General features: G+C 43.3%; 1 protein-coding gene across 4 annotated transcripts in view; it reads right to left on the bottom strand.

Moving 5' to 3' along the window:
- The window catches only part of adgrd2 (adhesion G protein-coupled receptor D2), a 106,126-nt gene that overhangs the window by 56,883 nt on the left and 26,300 nt on the right, over nt 1–22,943 (bottom strand). For all 4 annotated transcript variants that reach the window (XR_007040446.1, XM_047380153.1, XM_047380152.1 and 1 more), the window contains exons 10-11: nt 9,698–9,832; nt 9,322–9,430 (exon numbers count right to left, since the gene is read on the bottom strand). Coding sequence is in view for 3 of the 4 variants with exons in the window: in XM_047380153.1 (XP_047236109.1) it covers nt 9,322–9,430; nt 9,698–9,832 (244 nt within the window). In the remaining variant the exon portion in view is untranslated. The remainder of the gene's footprint in view (nt 1–9,321; nt 9,431–9,697; nt 9,833–22,943) is intronic.

The raw sequence follows: 22,943 nt of genomic DNA, 5'->3' as shown, positions 1-22,943 counted from the left end.
GTTTATTGGGTTTTTGCTGAACCCTTTTGTGTTTTCTTTGTGTTTAAGGTTTTCACCTATTGTGACCACCTGTGAACTTTAAAAATAAAGGAAAGAAAGAAAAGAAAAATTGTTTCTGGGTCATTGAGGGAAATCCAGTTTGAATCCTATTGAACCAAGCTGCCTTCTCAAGTGAGGGAAACCTGCAGTGTAAGCCCAAAAAAAGTGGGAACCACTTGACATATACTAAAAATCGATTGGGATACCTCTCTCTGTCAGATTGACCATAACCATTGGAAAAAAGAAGGGGTCATACAGGTAGCAGAAATGGAGGGTGTGTTTGCACCTCAACCATAACTGAGCTAGTTTAGGCTGAACCTGACTCCCCCTTACTCCGTCCAATAGGGAGGGAAGAAGACGGAGGTAAAAATAAGGAAGATAGCTCAGGATAACCTAAGCCACTCCAACTATAAGCTTTATCAAAAAGGAAAGTTTTAAGCCTAGCCTTAAAAGTAGACAGGGTGTCTGCCTCACGGACTAAAACTGGGAGCTGGTTCCACAGGAGAGGAGCCTGATAACTAAAGGATCTGCCTCCCATTCTACTTCTAGAGACTCTAGGAACCACCAGTAAACCTGCAGTCTGAGAACGAAGTGCTCTGTTGGGAATATATGGAACAATCAGATTGCTGATGTATGATGGAGCTAGATCATTAAGGGCTTTATATGTGAGAAGAAGAATTTTAAATTCTATTCTGGATTTAACAGGGAGCCAATGAAGGGAAGCTAAAGTAGGGGAAAAATGATCTCTCTTTTTAATTTTCATTAGAACTCTTGCTGCAGCTTTTTGAATCAGCTGAAGGCTTTTAACAGCATTTTATGGACATCCTGACAGTAACGAATTACAAGTCAATCCTTGAAGTAACAAATACATGGACTAGTTTTTCAGCGTCACTCCTGGACAGGATATTTCTAATTTTGGCAATGTTCCGGAGATGAAAGAAGGAAATCCTAGAAACCTGTTTTAACTGACATGTCCTGATCAAAAATAACACCAAGGTTTTTTACTTTATTACTGGAGGTCAATTTAATGCCATCCAGGTTAAGTGATTGACTTAGCAGTTTTTTTTTTTAAAGACTCCCGTCCAAAGACGACAACTTCTGTATGGTCTGAATTTAGAAGCAGAAAATTTAAAGTCAAAAAAGTTTTTATGTCTTCAAGACATGCTTGTAGTCTATCTAACTGGTTGGGCTCATCAGGATTCATGGATAAGTAAAGCTGAATGTCATCAGCGTAACAGTGAAAATGTATCCTATGCTGCCTGATAATTTTACCTATTGGAAGCATATACAGGGGTTGGACAACAAAACTGAAACACCTGGTTTTAGACCACAATAATTTATTAGTATGATGTAGGGCCTCCTTTTGCGGCCAATACACTGTCTTGGGAATTACATATACAAGTCCTGCACAGTGGTCAGAGGGATTTCAAGCCGTTCTTCTTGCAGGATAGTTGCCAGGTCACTACGTGATACTGGTGGAGGAAAACGTTTCTTGACTTGCTCCTCCAAAACACCCCAAAGTGGCTCAATAATATTTAGATCTGGTTCAACTTCACTTTCATGTTTCATGTTCATCAAACCAATCTTTCACCAGTCTTGCTGTGTGTATTGGTGCATTGTCATCCTGATACACGGCACCACCTTCAGGATACAATGTTTGAACCATTGGATGCACATGGTCTTCAAGAAAGCGCCCATCTAGCACAAGTATTGGGCCAAGGGAATGCCATGATATGGCAGCCCAAACCATCACTGATCCACCCCCATGCTTCACTCTGGGCATGCAACAGTCTGGGTGGCATGCTTCTTTGGGGCTTCTCCACACCGTAACTCTCCCGGATGTGAGGAAAACAGTAAAGGTGGACTCATCAGAGAACAATACATGTTTCACATTGTCCACAGCCCTAGATTTGCGCTCCTTGCACCATTGAAACCGACGTTTGGCATTGGCATGAGTGGCCAAAGGTTTGGCTATAGCAGCCCGGCTGTGTATATTGACCCTGTGGAGCTCCCGACGGACAGTTCTGGTGGAAACAGGAGAGTTGAGGTGCACATTTAATTCTGCCGTGATTTGGGCAGCCGTGGTTTTATGTTTTTTGGATACAATCCGGATTAGCACCCGAACATCCCTTTCAGACAGCTTCCTCTTGAATCCACAGTTAATCCTGTTGGATGTGGTTCGTCCTTCTTGGTGGTATGCTGACATTACCCTGGATACTGTGGCTCTTCATACATCACAAAGACTTGCTGTCTTGGTCACAGATGCGCCAGCAAGACGTGCACCAACAATTTGTCCTTTTTGAACTCTGGTATGTCACCCATAATATTGTGTGCATTTCAATATTTTGAGCAAAACTGTGCTCTTACCCTGCTAATTGAACCTTCAAACTCTGCTCTTACTGGTGCAATGTGCAATCAATGAAGACTGGCTACCAGGCTGGTCCAATTTACCCATGAAACCTCCCACACTAAAATTACAGGTGTTTCAGTTTCATTGTCCAACCCCTGTATATAGTAAAAAGAATCGGCCCAAGTACAGAACCCTGCGGTACTCCACAATTAACCCTGGAGTTTAAAGATGATTTATCATTTACATGAACAAACTGGAATCTGTCAGACAAACAAGATTTAAACCAGCCTAGCACTGTTACCCTGATCCCTACAGCATATTCCAGCCTTTCTAAGATAATATTGTGATCGACTGTATCAAATGCAGCACTGGGATCTAACAGGACAAGTACAGATAGAAGTCCATTATCTGAGGCCCTAAGAATGTCATTAGTGACTTTCAGCAGAGCTGTTTCAGTGCTATGATGAGCTCGGAAGCCTGACTGAAACTCTTCGAACAGGTCATCACTGTGTAAATGCTCACACATTTGATTAGCAACTATTTTCTCAAGAATTTTAGATAAGAATGGAAGATTGGATATAGGTCTGTAATTTATTAAGTCATCTCAATTAACGAAGGTTTCTTAAGCAAAGGTTTAATTACAGCTACCTTAAAAGCTTGTGGTACATATCCATTTATTACAGCTGGTAATCAGAGGGAACACTTCCTTAAATAATTTGGTTGGGATTGGGTCTAACATACAAGTTGAAGGTTTAGATGAAGCTAATATTTCTGATAACTCAGGGAGCTCCACAGGATCAAAGCAGTACAAACACAGATCAGGTTCTACAGTTACTTCCTATGTTGTCTCACTTGCTGAGGATGAAGTAATCATCTTCAGGAGTATGTCAAAGATTTTATTTTTAATAGAATCAGTTTTGTTGTGGAAGAATCCCATAAAGTCATGACTGCTGAGAGCTAAGGGAATGGATGGCTCAACAGAGCTATGACTGTGTGTAAGTTTAGCAACTGTACTAAAGAGAAACCTAGGATTATTCTTGTTCTCTTCTATTAATAATGAGAAATAAGCTGTTCTGGCTTGGCGAAGTGTCTTTTTATATAACAGTAGGCTATTTTTCCAGATTATATAGGAATCCTCTAGGTGTGTAGAGCGCCATTTTCTCTCCAATTTTCTAACATTGTGTTTTAAAGTACGCAGCTCTGAATTAAACCAGGGAGCTGGCCTCCTATGAGTAATTACCTTCTTTTTCAAAGGGGCTGCATTGTCTAACGCAATGATGAAGTAACACAATTTGTGAAGGGGCAGAAACAAGATTATTACCCTCCACTCTGTTTTTCTATTTTAATGAGGAAATCAAAAGTGGAACATATTCTTTAAAGGTTGTTACAGCATTGTCTGATAATGATCTACTATAATGAAATTTTCTTTCAGGTGTGAAGTACTCGGTTAAATTAAACTCAAAGGTTATTAAAAAATGGTCAGACAGGACAGGGTTATGAGAAAATATTGTTATGTCTTTACACTCAATGCCATATGTCAGCACAAGGTCTAGAGAATGAAGACAAAGGTCGGTAGATTTGTTAATGTTTTGAGCAAAGCCAATTGAGTCTAAGATAGCATTATAGGCTATATTTAAGAATCAGAATCAGAATCAGCTTTATTGCCATGTTTGTACATACAAACAAGGAATTTGACTCCGGTACACTTTGCTCTTTGGTTTTGTTTTTGTATTACAGAATTTACATATTTACAATGTACAATATACACATATATAATAAAAAGGTGCATTTGCAACATCTGTATGCTGTTGTTTTGTACTCTATTGAATGTTCAACAGAGAAACAGCCTGGGGGAAGAAACTGTCTCTGTGGCGGCTGGTTTTAGTAAACAGTGCTCTGTAGCGGCGGCCTGAAGGTAAAGCTCTGAACAGTTTATGTGCAGGGTGTGTGGGGTCTGCAGAGATTTTAGCAGCTCTTTTCCTGACCCTAGACCTGTATAAGTCCTGGATGGAGGGAAGGTCAGCCCTGATTATTCTCTCTGCATTCCAGATTATTTGTTGCAGTCTGGACTTGTCCTGTTTTGTGGATGAGCCAAACCACACTGAGATGGATGAAGACAGGACAGATTGAATGATGGCAGTGTAGAAGATGACCAGCAGCTCCTGTGGAAGGTTGAACGTCTTGAGTTGCCTCAGGAAGTACAGTCTCTGCTGGGCCTTCTTTCGAACAGTGTCTATGTGTGAAGACCATCTCAGGTCCTCAGAGATGGTGGTACCTAAGAACCTGAAGTGGTCCACGGCCAATACTGTGTTGTTGAGGATGGTGAGAGGGGTGTATTGGGGTGGTGTTCTCCGAAAGTCCACCACCATTTCCACAGTCTTGAGTGGGTTGAGTTCAAGGTCGTTCTGACTGCACCAGTGTATCAGCTGATCCACCTGCTGTCTATATGCAGACACATCACTGCAGGATGAAGTGTAGACCTAAGTTGACAGCATTATCTGCCGGCCTGTTTGCTCGGTAAGCAAATTGCAGGGGGTCCAGCAGGGGGCCTGTGATGTCTTTCAGGTGCTTCAACACCAGCCGCTCAAAGGATTTCATGACCACAGATGTCAGGGCTACAGGCCTGTAGTCATTTAATCCTGGGATGGTGGGTTTCTTGGGCACCGGGATGATGGTGAATCGTTTGAGGCAGGAGGGGGCCTCACATTTCTCCAGTGACTTGTTGAAGATCCTTGTGAAGATCGGATCGAGTTGATTTGCACAGGCTTTCAGGCATGATGGGGAGACGTTATCAGGTCCTCCAGCTTTCTTTGTTTTCATGCGCTGAAAGAGCCTATTTACATCTTCCTCTGAGATCTTTAGTGCAGGCAGAGGATTTGTTCCTGAATGGGATGTGGAGGAGATGATTTGAGGTGTGAATGGCTTCTTGTCATGTCTGCAGTAGAAGCCATTCAGACGGTTGGCCAGGAGACGACTCTGTTCAGGATGGGTGAGGGGGCTCCTATAGGCAGTCAGGTTTCTCAGACCGGTCCATACAGCTGAAGCATCACCAGTAGAAAGGCTGTTCTTAAGCTTCTCACTGTAGCTTCTCTTGGCTGCTTTGATCTCCTTTGTTAGTTTGTTCCTGGCCTGCCTGTACCGCACCCAATCTCCACTGCTGTGAGCTTCTTCCTTTTCCCTGCACAGATTCCTGAGGTGTGGAGTAAACCATGGCTTGTTATTCCCAAAGGTGCAGAAGGTCTTGGTCTGCACACACATGTCCTCACAGAAACTGATGTATGATGTCACCACATCTGTTAGTTGGTTTAGGTCAGTGGCTGAGGTTTCAAAAACAGTCCAGTCTGTGCATTCAAAGCAAGCCTGTAGCACCTGCTTTGATTCCTCAGTCCACTTCTTAACAGTGTGAACCTTGGGTTTGGAGGCTCTTAGTTTCTGTCTGTAGGTTGGGATGAGGTGGATAAGAGAACGATCCAAAAAATCCAGAGCAGCCCTGGTAACAGCATGATATGAGTCCTTTAAAGCTGTGTAACAATGGTCCAGTGTGTTTTTGTCTTTGGTGGGACACTTAATATGCTGTCTGTATTTGGGGAGTTCATTGGAGAGGTTTGCTCTGTTAAAATCTCCCAGTATTATAATGAGTCTGTGTATTTTTTCTCCACGTTTGTAACCAGCTCAGCAAGATGTTTTTCCGCGGCAGAAGTGCAGCCATGCGGTGGAAAATATGAGCCAATTATTATAAAGGAGGAAAACTCTCTCTGTGAATAAAACAGTTTACAGATTATTGAAAATGACTCCAGATCCGGACTACATGTTTTCCCCAGCACTTTTACGTCTCTGCACCAACCTTCATTTATATAAAAGCAGATTCCGCCTCCTCGCCTCTTCCCTGATAGCTCCGCGCTGCAATCCGCTCTGAGCAGCTGGAAGTCCGGCAACAGCAGTGCTCGGTCCGGGATGTTTTCGCTCAGCCATGTCTCAGTGAAGCAGAGAACTGCTGATCCACGGAGGTCCGTGTTTTTACCGGTGAGGAGAAGCAGCTCGTCCATCTTGTTGTTTAGAGAGCGGACATTTGCCAGGTGGATTGAAGGCAGTGGTGTGCGAAGTCCTCTTTTGCGGAGCTTTACCAGCGCGCCAGCATGCTTTCCCCTTCGACGCTTTCGGCGCAGAATCCCGTATTGTGCCGCAGCTCTGCTTGCCAGGAGCTCAGTGAACCTCGGATCGATGAAAGATGGTGAAAAAATCCCAAGAGAGGACTCTCTGATGTTGAGAAGTTCCTCTCTACTCAATGAGACCACAGGATTGTGGCCCCTACACCACAGTACTGTGGCTCGAAAAACATAAAAACAAGTTGCCTCAGGAAGTACAGTCTCTGCTGGGCCTTCTTTCGAACAATGTCTATGTGTGAAGACCATCTCAGGTTCTCAGAGATAGTGGTTCCTAAGAACCTGGAGTTGTCCGTGGCCGATACAGTGTTGTTGAGGATGGTGAGGGGGGTGTATGGGGGTGGTGTTCTCTGAAAGTCCACCACCATTTTCACAGTCTTGACTGGGTTGAGTTCAACGTAGTTCTGACTGCACCAGTGTACCAGTCGATCCACCTGCTGTCTGTATGCAGACTCGTCACCGTCCTGGATCAGTCCAATGACATCAACCCGTTCTGGCCCCTGGCAGACATTTCACTATGGTCGCTGGTGTCTCTAGTGCCACGTTTCTGACTATAGAGCTGCCAATTACCAGAGTTGGCTTCTCAGCGGGTGTGTCGCTGAGCGGGGAAAATCTGTTTGAAACACAAACGGGTTGATGGTGACCTGTGGGCTGGGATCTAGGACTATGCCTTTTACATACCGTCACCCAGCTGGCCTGAGGTCCTGGCTGCGCGGGCTCTGCTGGAGGACTGCTACGGGGAGCTACCCTCGGTGGTGCCGGGCCTCCAATTCCGACACCCTCGCCTCCAAAGCTACAAAAATGCTACATTTATTACACGTACCATTATCGCTAAAGGAGGCCGAGGAGTAACTGAACATCTGACAGAGAGAGCAGGAGAGAGGAAGAGACTCAGACAGAGAAACAGCAGAACAGGTAGCCATGGTGGAGCTAAAGCTAACGCTAAGCTAGCGACCTCTTACAACTACTAGAAAAAAACGTGTAAAACACAGAGTCCCCAAACGTTAAAAGCAGCAACAGAAAGTATGTGTTTTAACGTGCTTATGTATTAGAACAAGTAAGAGGTATCACAGTAGAGATAAATCAAATCTCTCTCAAACATGTGGTTTAATATTGTATCTGCTTTGAATATAAATAATTTATGACCCCTTATGGCAGGAAGGCTAGAAGAATAATTTCCAGTGCTGTTCTTATATCTTCTTTTGGTCTAGTTTTTAAAGAGAAACTTGAAATGGATAAAGGGGGTGTTGGAAAGTCAAAACTCTGATCGGTGCATTTTTCTACTCTGCCCCAATTGTTTTTATGTGTATTTAAATGTCATTGCACATTTTTTCAGTACAGATCAGATCTTTGCTAAACAGTAATGATGTCAGGGCAACAGGTCTAGTCACTGAGGATTGATAGGTGAGGTTTTATTTGGTACTGTTATTTGGTAGTTCCACAACACTGGAACCATCTCCTGGGTCAGGCTAAGTTTGAAGAGGTGCTGCATAATCCCAGAGAGCTGCCCTGCACTGGCCTTCAGGACTATGGAGCTGACACTATCTGAACCTGCAGCCTTGTTTTGGTTCAGTCTCTCCAACTGCATCTTCACCTGACTTCTAGAGACAAACAGGTGGAACACAGGGGCAAATGGAGGACCAGCATCCTCTGATTTCGTTAAACAAAACGATGTAGAAGCAGATGGGTCCATGGCAGAAAAAGACAAGATTGTGATTTGATTTTTCTAGGGGTCTTGTTTTAGAGATGTATGAATCCTATAAAACAACTCCAACATTTTGTTTTCTCTGGTAGAGCAGTTGACAAACTGTTGAAACATTGGAAATGTATAAGAGAGTGAGGCGTGATTACATTGATCAGATATTGCCATAAACATATTGGGGTAGTGTGTCTGTAGGCTAGCAGCAACTGAGCTGATGACATCACATAGTGTTTCGGCCACAGCTGATGGAGGACTGTCTGCGTTTGCCAAAAAAAAAAAACACTGCTGACCTCTCTCTGTAAATAATATGGACGAAAACCTACTGCGAATATTTAAATATCTGGGCTGCAGACACAATATTCCACAGTAGCATGTCATGGATTACAACATCTGTTGCTGACACCACTTCTAATCCACCTCCTTCGCTTTTGATGCTAATCTTTGAATCTCTGCATCCACATCCCTTCTTTTAAACTCATCTTGGATTTGGTGCTGTTAGTTGAGGTACTATTTGAGCTCCCTGTTATAAAAAACACTTTTTTGCTATGGTTACACATCATGATAACTGTACAAAAGTAAACAAGTATCAGCAAAAATCATTCTTGCCACACATCATCCAAGACCAGATCATTATCCAAAGTCATAAAAAAAACTATATTTCAGCATGAAAAGGAAGAATTTAAAGAAAAAACCAGTATAATCAGAATGAAAGTAACGGAGCTACTCCATTATGCCACCTTGAGCATTAAGATCTAGAATATAATAGGCTATTGTCCCAAATTTCTCTTAAACCACCATTCAGAAAGAGTCCTGTATCAACTAATGCCTGTTCATGTCTTTTCAAAACATGCCCAAGCTCTTCATAGAAGCATTTTACTGCCATCTAGTGGTCTGAGTAAATTATGTGTAATTTTGCAAATTTTCATAATTAATACTTAAATGTGTAATATACATACATACATTCAAATCTCACTACTTTATTTAGAATCAGTTTAAAGCCAAAAACACAAATAAATAATTTCTTAATCAGCTGTAAATAGATTCAATCAGTAAGACATTAATTTTACCTCTGGCTGCCATCATTGACAGTAGGCTCCATAGTGATGTTCTCTTCTGGATTAAAATGTGGTCGCAGAGAGCCATACCACATGCTTATCAAGGTGATCTTATAGAAGCCTGCACATTGAACACAAAACCCTTTTTAAGCTTGCAGAAAAAATAGCTACAGCAAAAAGGTACACACAAAGCAACACTATTCATCAAAAATGTCTTATTTCCTATCAGGATTTGCTGCAAAATCTGACAATGTGTCTCCCCTACACTTAGTAATAGGGTATAGAAAGAGCAAAAAGTTAAATTTTGTGTGTTCCTTTGATTTCAGTTGTGGTATTTAACACTAAATTAATAACTGCTGAAAGACTGGCTTTAGAGAGAATCTCTTACCATTGTTCTGAAGATCCTGTATCTTCTGATGCGGAACAGAAATGCAGTCTAGAATGCTCTTTGCCTCTGACCCAGGCCCACAGAAACTCAGTACTTTAGATCCTTCCTTCAGTTGTTGTTGCTGCAACTCCAGTTCTAGAAATAAGTTAACAATAAGGATTAAATTTCAAATATTACATGAAAATGTTTTATACAAAACAGCAACATAATCTTTATATATTTCAGCCTAGAAGTTACTGATGTTGTATAGATCTTTTTTTTTTAATGTACCACATTTATTCTGCTCTGTTCAGCAAAATTACTTTTGGGAACAGGGTACAATCTTTTTAAGTAAGAAAATTCACAACCAGGCTATCTCTTATCATCTGTGAGGTGAATAAATTGAAAATGAAAAACTGAAGGAGAGGGGCTCATTGTAGGTTCAAAGAAAACTTCAAAAATGGGAGGAGCTAAAGATCTAACCTCTAAGTGTCAGAAGGGTTGATGGCAGCTAAAAAATTCCCTGGTGATTTCCACAACCCTTAAATTTATTGGAAAAGATTTGAATCAGGTTAGGGTTAACTTTCTAAATGCATTACAATGGATTTAAATTTCTGGAAACATTCTCAGCAGGAGCAGGACGTGTGTTTATTGAAGACTGTAGTTGTATTTGATAAGAAAGTTGAATTTGTAGAAATAATGATAAATAATGAAAAACTAGTCCATCCATTTGTTACTTCAAGGCTGGACTATTGTAATTTATTACTATCAGGATGTTCACAAAATGCAGTTAAAAGCCTTCAGCTGATCCAAAAGGATGCAGCAAGAGTTCTAATGAAAATTGAAAAGAGAGATCAGATTTCTCCTATTTTAGTTTCCCTGTTAAAACCAGAATATCATTTAAAATTCTCCTTCTCACACATAAAGCCCTTAATGGTCTAGCTCCATCATAAATCAGAGATCTGATTGTTCCATATATTTCTAACAGAGTTATCAGGCTCCTCTCCTGTGGAACCAGCTCCCAGTTTTAGTCCTTGAGGCAGACACCCTGTCTACTACTTACGTTTTTGTTGTTGTTTGATTTTCTGTGTCATTGTAATGTTTTTCCTTATGTACAGCGCCTTGAGTGCCTAGTTGCTGAAAAGCGCTATATAAATAAACTTGACTTGACTTTTAAGGCTAGGCTTAAAACTTTCCTTTTTGATAAAGCTTATAGTTAGAGTGGCTTAGGTCATCCTGAGTTATCTGCTATAGGATGCTGGAGGACATAATGGCCACTTTCACTCTCTCTGCTACATTCTCATACTACTCTCCAATTTTGCGATATTTGCTGTCATTTCAGCTTTTAACTCTATGTTCTCTGTTTTCTCTTTGTAGAAGCAACATCTGACTTGGCCCTGTGTTTAGCTGTGGCACCTTCCTGGAGGGGGACATCGGCCAAGCTGCTGCTGTCAACCTAATGCTCACCTTATAAAGATGATACACTTGGCCCTGTCTTTCAGTGTTTAACCCTTTCTCTCTCCTAGACATAGCTACTGACTGAACTTTTACCGTGACTAACTGTATGTGCTCTCATTCTTTAGACTTGAAAACTGGCTCCATCTGCTTAGTTGTCTTTGACTCCTAGATGAAGCCACTAAAGGAACCATAACGATTAATCTTTCACTTTTCTTTCCTATAGAAAGTACTCCTGGATCAGTGCTTCTGTGTTCTTTTTGTGTCTCTGCTCTGTTCTCTCAAACCCCAAGTCGGTCATGGCAGATGGCCGCTCACACTGAATCTGGTTCTGCTGGAGGTTTCTTCCTGTTAAAAGAGTTTTTCCTCTCCACTGTCGCTACATGCATGCTCAGTATGAGGGATTACTGCAAAGTCAACGCAAGTGACTGTCCACTGTCACTACATTCTCATCCAGGAGGAGAGAATGCTACAAGTCTCTGACTCAATGCAATCTGCTGGGTTTCCTTAAATAGAAAAACTTTTAACGAATTTGAATAATAAACTGAATCCAACTGCACTGTTTGATAGTTAGGATTAATTGGAATGTATTTACCTGAGAGATCTCCTGTTCAATAAACCACAGTTTATTGTTTAATTTTTATGTTCAGTGGGAGTGGTTTACATTGTTGTTTTCCTGATATGTTCCTTTTAGGTTAGATTTTAATCTATTTGATGTTAGCCGTGGGCAAGACACAGTCAAAATAGGGTAATGGGTGTGTAACAGTATAGAAGCTGCAGAGAGGTGCATTAAACTATGACTTAAAATCCTGGTCTGGATCCTTGCTTGTCAATGATTTGGAGAACAAATAAATTCCACCAGATTCCGTCCAATGTGGGATGGATGTTGTCTCTGAATCAGACCAGGTTTTCCCCAAAATGTTCGCCAATTATCAATGCAGCCTACATTGTTTTCAGGATACCACCTAGACAACCAGCAGTTGAATGACAGCATGCAGCTAAACATGTTGTTACTGGTCAGATCAAAAGGGAACCAAAGAAAATTACAAAGTCAGCCAGTGAAACAACATTTATTTTAGTGACCTTCGATTGGTGGAACCGGGTGTCTTTTCGTCAGCGTGAATAACAATTGCACTGGATTTAAACTTAAATAGGAGTTTCAGGTAGGATTTGATGTTGCCCAATCTGACCCCTAGCAGACATTTGACTATGGTCGCCGGTTTTTCTAATGCTACATTTCTGACTATGGAGCTGTCAATTACCAGTCGGCTTCTCATCAGGGGTGTAGCTGAGTGAAGAAAATCTGTCATCATGAAAACGTAGATGAGTTGGTGGTGACCCATGGGCTAGGATCTAGGGCTCCTTCCTACGTATCCCCACCCAGCTGGCCTGAGGTCCAGAGTCTACAGGCTCTGCTGTAGGACTGCTATGGGGAGCTACCCTCAGTGGCTCCACGTTAGCTAGGGGTCCTTGACTATTTGACACTTTTTCAACTGCACAACACCTTTGCCTCCAAAGCTACAAAATACTATGTTTATTACACATACCATTATCACTGAAGGAGGCAGAGCAGTATTTAAGAGTCTGACAGAGCAAAAAAGGTGAGGAAACTGAGGAAGACGGAGAAACAACAGGAGAAACAGGCCGGGTTGCCATAGTAGTGCTAAAGCTAATGCTAGGCAAGCGACTGTTAAGAAAACCTATTGAACACAAAGTGTTCCCAAATTGAAAGTGCTGTAGCAGAATATACAGTATATGTTTTAATTTGCCTATTTGTTAGATAACTCAAATGTCACAGAAAACATGTGGACATGTCACACTTAGAGCATAAGCTGCCCACAAGGAAAAGGCATATACACATTTATGAATTTTCCATATATGTGACATATGAACAAATATGTTTAAAACATATTTCAACCTGGAAAGACTCACATAAAGTAGAAACAACAAGAAGACGGTTAAATAATTTATTGGTGAAAGATTATTTCTTTGGCGCTCGGACCCCTGAGGGAGACGTAAACGCTGAGAATGAAGTAGGTTTGAATAAACATTTTAGGATTATGATTAGGTACGTCTTCCCTCCCTGGGATCCGATCCTGGTGGTGGTGTAGGCCTTGGTATGGAAGGAGTTGGGAGCCCATGGTGGAGAAGGGGTGGAGGAGGGTTGAAGCACAGCAGAAGAGCGGTGTTTTCCATGCAGAGAGTCTTTAAAAGTGATGCCCTGGGAGATGATTGGCTGAGGAGGAGTGCAGACCTGCCGTTCATTGGAGCAGCCAGTGAGGAGTGATTGGACGTGGCGGGGGTGGTGAGTCTTCCATGTTGAATATTCGTTTAAACTCAATTTCAACCTGGAAAGACTCACATAAAGGAGAAACAACAAGAAGACGGTTAAAGAATTTATTAATGAAAGATTATTTCTTTGGTGCTCTGACCCCTGAGGGAGATGTAAATGCTGAGGATGAAGTAGGTTTGAATAAACATTTTAGGATTATGATTAGGTACGTCTTCCCCCAAAAGGGCCGAGGCCAGGCTGAGGCTAAACTGAAGGAGATTAGTTATTGATTATCTGAGATGAGCGTGGAGTAAAACGCAGACCAAAATATTATAATGAATAGTCTCGAATGGGCTTACCTTGAGTTATGACTGATGATGCGTGGATGGCCGATGCCAGGTCAGGTGAAGATGGGCTGCACCTGGCAGTGTCAAGGTGGTTAGATGAATGCCTGAGAAGGCTTAGGATTGAGATGCTTGCCAAGGCATGTTTGTAAATGCCTGCCAAATGGCGTGTGAGAACCCGACGGCTGCATGAAACGCCTACCAATGGCGATTGAGCCCGACTGCTGCATGAAACCCCAGCCAATGGCGTGTGTGAGCCCAACGGCTGCATGAAACGCCTACAAATGGCATAGATAATGATGAGCCTGAAGAGCTAAATGAGGAGCATGACGAGCTGGTTGAAATTGCCTTCCAGTGGCAGAGATCCAGGTGCATCTGAAAGAGAGAAAACTAGAATAAAACTATCTAAAAACATGGTTGAATAAATAGGAGAATAAAATATGCAAATTTAAAATGGTTAGATAAGAGAACCAGGAATAGAGAAGGAAGATTAATAATTGATCTAGCTAGAAGAAAGGATTGGATAAGGCCGACCACCAGCAGTAATTGTGAGAGTTGTTACCCAAGAACTGATATATCGTTGAGTGGATAAGACAGATTGGAGGTCAGGACAGAAATACAAAGAGAACGCTGAGGAGACCAGCGGCCGAGTTGTTGTAGAGAAGAAATTGAAACTCCTGGTGAGGCAGCTGAAGTGACCGCCCCGATTCGAAATGAGTTTGTGCCGTTTGATGGCGAATTTAGCATGACATGAAAAGGGCAGAATGGACCGTTAAAACGAGCAATGAAGATAAAAGCAAGGACCTTTCTTTTAGAATGTTTAACATAAATTTAAAATAATCGGGATAGAACTTTGGATGAGGAGTAGTTAGGACTGTAGCAGAATCGGATGAGCTTGATGGGGTAATAAATTCCCCTACTCTAAGGAAGCTATAAAAGCTAAAAGCCAGGCGGTGGAAAGAAGAAATTTAAAGTGAGATGAAGAAGGGCCTGAACGGAGCACTAGGAGAAGAACTTTTAAGATGGGGGGAGTGATAAGTCTCCTCGGATCTGGCTTAGGAATGCTATGATTTTATAGACCTTAGAGTAAAAGTTTATATGGAATGATTTGAGAAAAGGCTTGGAATGGATTCGAAAAGTGGCCCTTAGAAGAGAAGTTAATGCCGGCTAAGTGAAGAAGGTAGGAATGCAAATGGGGTAAAGTGGAGTATTATGAGTGATGCAAAAGTTTGAAAAAGTTTGCCAAGCGAAGAAATCAAACTTGAGCGGAGGGAGCCAAGCCTGAATTACAATAATAATTAGCTGACTAGAATAGAGGAATGAGGGATGAATTTAGTTGAGTATCAGGTCTTCAAGGTGGTATCTAACATGATTGACTTAGAAGAGGAGCCTTTATTTACTTCGACTACGGCTGCATTGTCGCATAAAGCGGCTATGCGTTCCTTCCAATAGTTGCCCCAGGCGCAGCATGCAATAGAGATGGAGATCATCTCATAATGGCTGATGGTTCGGATTGGGGAAAGAAAGTGGCCAGATGGCAGCAAACCATGGACCCTGAAGAAATCCCCCAAAACCCACGGACGAAGCTGCGTCCGTGCAAAACTGAATGGAGTCTGCTGACGTGACGACGTCATCATAAAGGAAAGATATACCATTCCGGTTCTGCAGAACAGCGGACCAGAAAAACAGGTCAGAGCGGCAAACCTGTCTAAAGAAACCAAATCTAGCAGAAAGGGGATGGAATTAACCAGATTCAGAGGCCGAGAAATAAAGGAGCGACCTGGTGAATTATGTGCATTGCAGTATACAATGTTTTGAGATGTATTTGAGGAGAAGTTAATGCGTAATGAGAGAAAAGGCTTGGAGTGGCTCAGAAAGATGATCTTTCAATGAAAATTGATGCCTGCTAAAAGAGCTGCGGCTGTAGGGTGACTTAAAACAATGAAGTTCAAGCAATGAGTGATGAAGCTAGGACTGAATGTAAACCAAAGCTCAAAATTTTTCAAAGTTTGCCAGGCGAAGAAATAAGGTTTGAAAATAGAAAGAGATAGACCTGAGAGACAGCAGTGTTTGGCAAATTGCGAAAGAGGAAGGAGAGATAAATAATCGGAGTAGGGTAAAAGTAGGCTGATGGACAGAGACGGCGGAAGACCTGGAAATTTAAAATGAGACAGGGTATGAGAACTGGATTAGAAACTTGGAACATGACTGGCAGAAATGATGGAGTTATGAGTTACAGCCAGCCAAGTTTCACTGGAGGTAAGAGCTACGTTCATAAAATGAACTTACTAATATTGACAGTACATGGTGTCGGGATCTGGGAGTCTGTCTGTTTTTGCTTACTGCTAACCTTATTCGTCCAGCAGAGGGTGGCGGAGCTACAGGAGGAATCTGGACAGGTGTTTTCCATCTTCTGATTGCTGGGAATGCTACTTAAGCCGTGGCTGCCAGCAACTCTTCACCTGAGTGTTGAGCCTACGTGGTAACCAGCTCAAGCCAGCTTATTCTGGTATTTTGATCAGTCTGTTTTCAGTTTTTCTGACACGTGTTTTTGCCTCAGGTATCTGTTTCCAGTGTGTGCGACAATCCTCCAATCACTCGTCTAGCGCTTGGAGCTTTATGATTCCCTGTCTGGATTCTGCGTGCTCTCCAGGACCAAGGAATCTTCAGTCTTTCACTGGACCTATACAACTCAATGACAAGCTTTCTCCTCCTGCAAACCTGTCCACCCTCCAACGCAACTTCAGCTTCATCTTCCTCTCACTCCTCACAGAAAGTACGAGTGCTGTGAACTCTGCTCCCAGTTTCCTTAACTCCGTCTCCCCTGGCGGATCCCGTCTCCCTCTAGTAAGAACAATAATCATTATTTATGGTATATTGTCACTGTTTCTTATCTGCCCTTTTCCCTCACACAGTTGGAGAGACCAGACTTCTTTTCACCGTGAGATTTCTCTACTGCGAATTCTTTCTGTATGTGGGTCAGATCACTGTCAAAAATGATGTCAGAACAATCAGGCCAAACAGACCCAGCAGAAAGTCTCAGTAGAACTTTGTCTGAACATTCTCACCAGATTCACTCACACGATTCAGCTCTTCGCTCATTTTCTGAACAAATCCAACAGAATAATCAGCAACTAAGTCATATTGCTTATTTGCTCCAGCATTCTTTTAATCTTCAGACCTCCGAGTCCACTGAGGGCACTGTAGCAGCTCCTAATTCTCAACGTCTTCCACACTCTCGTGACGTCACTTCCCCTATTCCGGAGAAATTCTCCGGTGACATAGATCACTGTAAGGGTTTTTTGTTGCAATGTACACTCGTCTTTAATCGTTCTCCTGATAGTTTTCCCCATGATGATGCTAAGATTTCTTATATACTTGGATTACTTACTGGAAAGGCCTTATGTTGGGCAGAGGCTCGTTTTCCTAATTGTAATCAGTTTGGCTGCTTATTTAATGACTTCATCCTTGAGTTTAAGCTGACTTTCTCCTCTGAGACTGACCAGACTAGCGTCTCTCGTTATGGGCTTTGAACCAGAGGAACAGACCTGTCTCTGAATTAGCCTTAGAGTTTCGTACTCTTGCAGCTGCCTCTGGCTGGAATGAAAGTGCCCTTAGAACAGCATTTTTTCAGTCCTTAGATGAGCCTCTGAAGGATGAATTAGCCTTGATTGATGAGCCTAAGACCCTTAATGGGCTTATTATGTTAGCTACACGGATTGACAATCGTATGCGTGAGAGAAGGAGAGCTTGTTCTAAGCATTTCATGGCTCATTCTTCTCTTCCTGTAAACACACAACCCAATGCTAGATCTCTTCCTCAAGTAGTTCTGCCTGAACCTGAACCCATGCAGGTAGGCCGCACTCACCTGACCCCTGAGGAGAGACAACGGCGTAGACAGGGTAACCAGTGTTTTTACTGTGGCTCATCTAATCACCTTATTGCTGCTTGTCCAACCTGTCCCACCCGGCCAAAAGACGGTTCGTTAGTTTATTCGGGGAAGCTAACGGACCAGTTTAATGATTGTGTAGCCCCTAGATTTTCCTTACCAGCCACCTTAGTTGGTAGTCAGCAGACTCAGAACTTATTAGCACTCATTGATTCCGGCAGTGAGCAGAACTTAATCGATCGCGAGTTGGTAGAACAGGCCCAGATTGAGATTGAGTCTCTGGCTACGCCACGATTAGTTTCAGCCTTAGATGGACGGAGGTTGCATGGGATTACTCACAAGACTATACCAATAGAACTGGTTCTCTCCGGAAATCATAGGGAGATGATTTCTTTTTATGTATTTCCGGTTTCTCAAACTTCTTTAGTTCTTGGTTTTCCTTGGCTGCAAAAACACAACCCTCATTTAAACTGGTCCGAGCTCCGCATTGAAGCCTGGTCTAATTACTGTCACTCCAATTGCCTTCAGTCAGCCCTACCTGTTAGGAACTCCTCTGAGTCTAGTCCTCTTAGTGATGACATTCCCGACCTTTCCGGGGTCCCTGCAGTGTACCATGATATAAAACTAGCCTTCAGCAAGAGTAGGGCTCTCACTCTGCCCCCCCCATAGGCCCTTTGACTGCGCTATAGACCTCCTTCCTGGGGCTCCGCTCCCCACCAGTAGATTGTATCCCATTTCTGGACCTGAACGACAGGCCATGAATGACTCCCTAGCTGCAGGTATTATTCATCCCTCTTCCTCCCCTGTGGGCGCTGGGGTTTTTGTTGTTTTGAAAGAAGGATGGTTCCCTTCGTCCTTGTATTGATTATCAGGGTTTTAACCAAATTACAGTTAAGAATAGGTACCCTCTTCCTTTACTTTCCTCTGCATTCGAACCAGTTCAGGGTTCTACTGTCTTTACCAAGCTTGACCTTAGGAGTGCTTATCATTTAGTTAGAATCCGCCAGGGGGACGAGTGGATGACAGCCTTTCAGACTCCTCTGGGTCATTTTGAGTATTTAGTCATGCCTTTTGGACTGTGCAACGCCCCAGCAGTCTTCCAGTCTCTGATTAATGATGTTTTAAGAGACTTTTTAAACATCTTTGTTTTTGTGTACCTTGAGGATATTCTGATCTACTCCAGAAACCTTGAAGAACACCATAATCACGTTCGACTAGTCCTTCAGCGGCTGCTGGAGAACCGATTATTCATTAAGGCTGAGAAGTGTGAGTTTCACCAGTCCTCTGTTACCTACCTGGGCCTCATCTTAGAGGGTGGACAGGTTCGTTCTGATCCTGATAAGATCAAGGCAGTCCTTGAGTGGCCGATTCCCGACACAAGAAAACAACTACGCTTCCTGGGGCTTGCTAATTTCTACAGGAGGTTTATACGGAATTACAGTCAGACCGCAGCACCTCTAACTGCTCTGACCTCCACTAAATTGCACTACACCTGGACCCCGGAGGCAGATTCAGCTTTCAGACTCTAAAGTTGAAGTTTTCCCAGGCACCAATCCTTATCTACCCTGACACAACCAGACAGTTTACCATGAAGTTTGATGCTTCTGATTTAGGGGTTGGAGCAGTTCTGTCCCAGACCTCTGCATCTGATGGAAAATTACATCCTTGCGCTTTTTTTCCCGTAGACTAAATGATGCGGAGCGCAATTATGATGTAGGAGACAAGGAACTCTTAGCCATTAAGTTGGCTTGAAGGAGCCTGTCTTCCTGTCATTGTGTGGACTGATCATAAGAATCTAGCCTACTTACAATCTGCTAAGAGAATAAATCCCCGCAAGTCCCGCTGGTCCTTATTCTTCTCCTGCTTCAATCTGGCCATTTCCTATTGTCCCGGTTCTAAGAATACTGAACCTGACGCTCTGTCCCGTCGGTTTTCTGCTGATGAAGCTGAACAGAAACCTGTCTCCATTCTGCCTCCAAGTTGGATGGTGGGTTCTCTTAGGTGGGAGATTGAGGACTTTGTTACCCGCGCTCAGCGGGAGGAACCAGACCCAGGCACAGGTCCACGAGACAAGATTTTTGTTCCCACCATTGCCCGTTCTCGTGTTATTCATTGGCACCCTCCAATGAATAACTACTGCGAATTCTTTCTGTATGTCGGTCAGATCACTGTCAAAAATTATGTCACATGGATTGTTTAGTAAGAGTTTGTTATTTTGCTGCAGCAGTAATGCAGTTAATGCTCAAATTTGAAAACACTTAAACCAGGAAGGTGCTGTAAATCATTTGACTCAAACTGAATAACAGCGCCAACCTGATATGCAGAAAGAAAGTGTGTTCCACGATTAGATGGGATAAAATATAGATAAGATGTATATTAAAACAGTAAATGGTTCCTTAGCGCCTGATTAATAAAGGAAGGAGGTTGGTATAAATGTTCGAATGTGTAAATTAATATTTAAATGTTTTATGGAGAAAACAGGTTGCTTTTAAAAGTACATCCCCCCGCTAGAGAGAGATAATACGAAGGTTTAGTAGTTTTAATATAATAAGCCAAGTTAAGTCACAGACGATTAAAATAATTTGCATTGCATTTAATTTCTTGTATGGAAAAAATATAGAAGGCAATGGTTACAAATTTAATAAATATACGTGGTAAAAGCACTCAAGGGAAAGACTGTCAAGGATAAACGGGGTTGTAAATATTTAAGGTAAATTCATGGTAAATAATGAAGCAAAAGATTTAAGCAGCATATTGATAGAGTTACTTAAGGTATTTACGTTCTGTATATTTTTTAGCTATAACGATGTGTTCACCTGCAAGGCTCTGACAACGAAAGGATTGAGAACCATCCGCTTGAGAGACCATCATTTTTAACTGAGATGGTATGGACCATAAAGAACTGAAACGAGGCAAACGAGCCGCAGGAATCAGAGGTAGCTTACGTCATGACAAAATTCAGTGGCGAGAATAAACCAGTCTAGGCAGCTCCTGATTGAGCGAGTTTGGACGCAGCTTTGGCAGAGAAGGTTTTGTGATATGATCTGGAAGCCATGTTTGAAAAGGTCGACGATAAGAGAGGAATAGGTATCACACTTATTCTACGTTCAGATAACAGAACAGAAGACGTCTCTGAAATGCTTAAAGGCGGCCGAAAGCTCGCCAAAAGGGATTCTTAGAAAGGTGGGGAGCAGATCATTTAAACACAGCGTTAAGCCATCAGGTAAAGCAAAACAGTGATCAACCTCAGGAGATAGTAAATGAGAGAAACTAGATGAATGAGCTGCCCCTGCAGGATTTGGAGCGGCGCCTGAGTGAGATGTTAGAATGCATGGAAGTATATGATCTACCTTAATGTAAACGAGGAGTGAGAAACACAGCGTGCTTAAAGGGCATATGAATGAGGAAACAGTTCAGAAAGAGAATGGAGTGATACATCTCACCCTTATGGTGCGTTCACACAAAACGCGATTTCTGCGAATTTTTCGCCTCATTTGTGTGCTTTTGCCCGCTTCACATTCCGCGTGAACTTCGCGTTGGCATTTGGCAACAAGCGGCAATGCTTCGCCGCGTCATCAAATAGGAGGAGCTTCCATCTGCTACTTGCTGGTTTCAACTGAACATGCTGGACATGGATTTCACGGATAATCACGGTGTTTTACCTGTGGAGAGCCGAAAAACGCCACCGACATCAATGTCCCTGGTTTCACCAGATTCTTCAGGGACGGGAACAGTTCGGAGATTACCACCACCTACTCCAGGAGCTGCGTCTGGATGATGGTCGATTTCAGCGGTACTTCCATCTATCCTAGACCCAGTTCGAAGGTCTGCTGCCCCGCGTTGGGAGATTAATCGGCCTCCGGGACGCCAACTACCGGCGACCGCAGTGAAGCCAGCCCGAAGCCGGACACCGGACACTCAAGCTCCGCGGAGCCAGCGGCATCCAGCCCACGGCCGATCCGAGTCAAGCACCCAGATTTCGGCTAGCTGCTCTCTGTTGCTCCCTCTTCTGATGCGCGGTGGTTCACTAGGGACCGTCAATAAGTTTCCGTACCAAACAATCGTGGAAAATCTGAGTGCCTGAATCGGATCAACCCTGAGCTAGATGCCGCTAACTCCGTGGAGCTTGAACATCCAACTTCAAACTAACTTCACCGCGGTTTACCGGCGCTGTATCCCCGCTGCTGAACGCCTGTCCATCTGTCTTCAGTGAGTAAATAAATCTCAGCTCAGTAAAAAAAAACAGCTGATTTTTAATGTCCACATCTCCTAAATTTAAGATATTTGTGCCTAAACATAACCAGGCCAGGTCCTTTCTGTACTTGTCTCGGTAAAAGTAATTAGTTGAGTCATACAACTCTGGCTTGCCGCACACCGCCACTATGATCTGGTCCTCCATCATTGACAACTGCTTCCTCTCCGCTTTGGTCCTTCACCCTACGTCACAGCCACATCCAGTCCCTGATTGGTTGACGCGACGCGAATTTAAGAAAAAGTTCCGATTTTTCAACTCGTCCATCGCGCCGCTCCGCTCCCGCTCCGCTCCCGCTTTGCTTGGCGTTTGGTGTGAACGCACCTTTAGAGATGAGCCAAGAAGAGCGTTGCGATGCTGAATGTCTGTGGGAGGAGCCAGGAGCGAGTTGAACGTTGTTGGAGCGGAGGAAATGCTGATGTGGCAGAATTGGAGGTGAACTCCCGGAGAAGCTGGGTAAAGAAGATATGAAGCTCTGGAGAAAATCCATGGACGAGATGAATGAAGCAGGGAAGATTGTGGGATGACCGGCGTAGAAGAAGACGTCGGAGCCTGGGGAGCGGGAAGATCGGTTTGAGAGACGAGATCGGAGGAGAACCACTGGAGAAACCGGGCCGGGTGACGCGGCGGCAGGAGCCGCGGTGAAGGCAGGGCGACTTCAGCAACACTTAGTAGATGGATTGGAGGAGTTCTTAAGGCGCTTTCCACATGCCCGGAGCTGAGACGAGGGGAAAAGGGGCCATTAGGCAGGAGGCCAGTCAAACACTCCTACAAGCGGAGGAGGAGGAAAGAGGGCGGAATTCGTCACAAACAGTACGAGGAACCACCAAGTTGCCAGAAACTAGTCGGACATGTCGCAGCTGATCGTCGAAGCACAGCAGAAGAGCGTTGTTTTCCATGCAGAGGGTTGAAGCACAGCAGAAGAGCAGTGTTTTCCATGCAGAGGGTCTTTAAAAGTGATGCCCTGGGAGATGATTGACTGAGGAGGAGTGCGGACCTGCCCTTGATTGGAGCAGCCAGTGAGGAGTGATTGGACGTGGTGGGGGTGGTGAGTC

Source organism: Girardinichthys multiradiatus, chromosome 12, assembly GCF_021462225.1.
Source record: "Girardinichthys multiradiatus isolate DD_20200921_A chromosome 12, DD_fGirMul_XY1, whole genome shotgun sequence".
In the NCBI taxonomy this organism is placed as follows: Eukaryota; Metazoa; Chordata; class Actinopteri; order Cyprinodontiformes; family Goodeidae; genus Girardinichthys; species Girardinichthys multiradiatus.
Note: the sequence above shows the minus strand (reverse complement) of the source record. Positions and strands in the feature narration are given on the sequence as shown.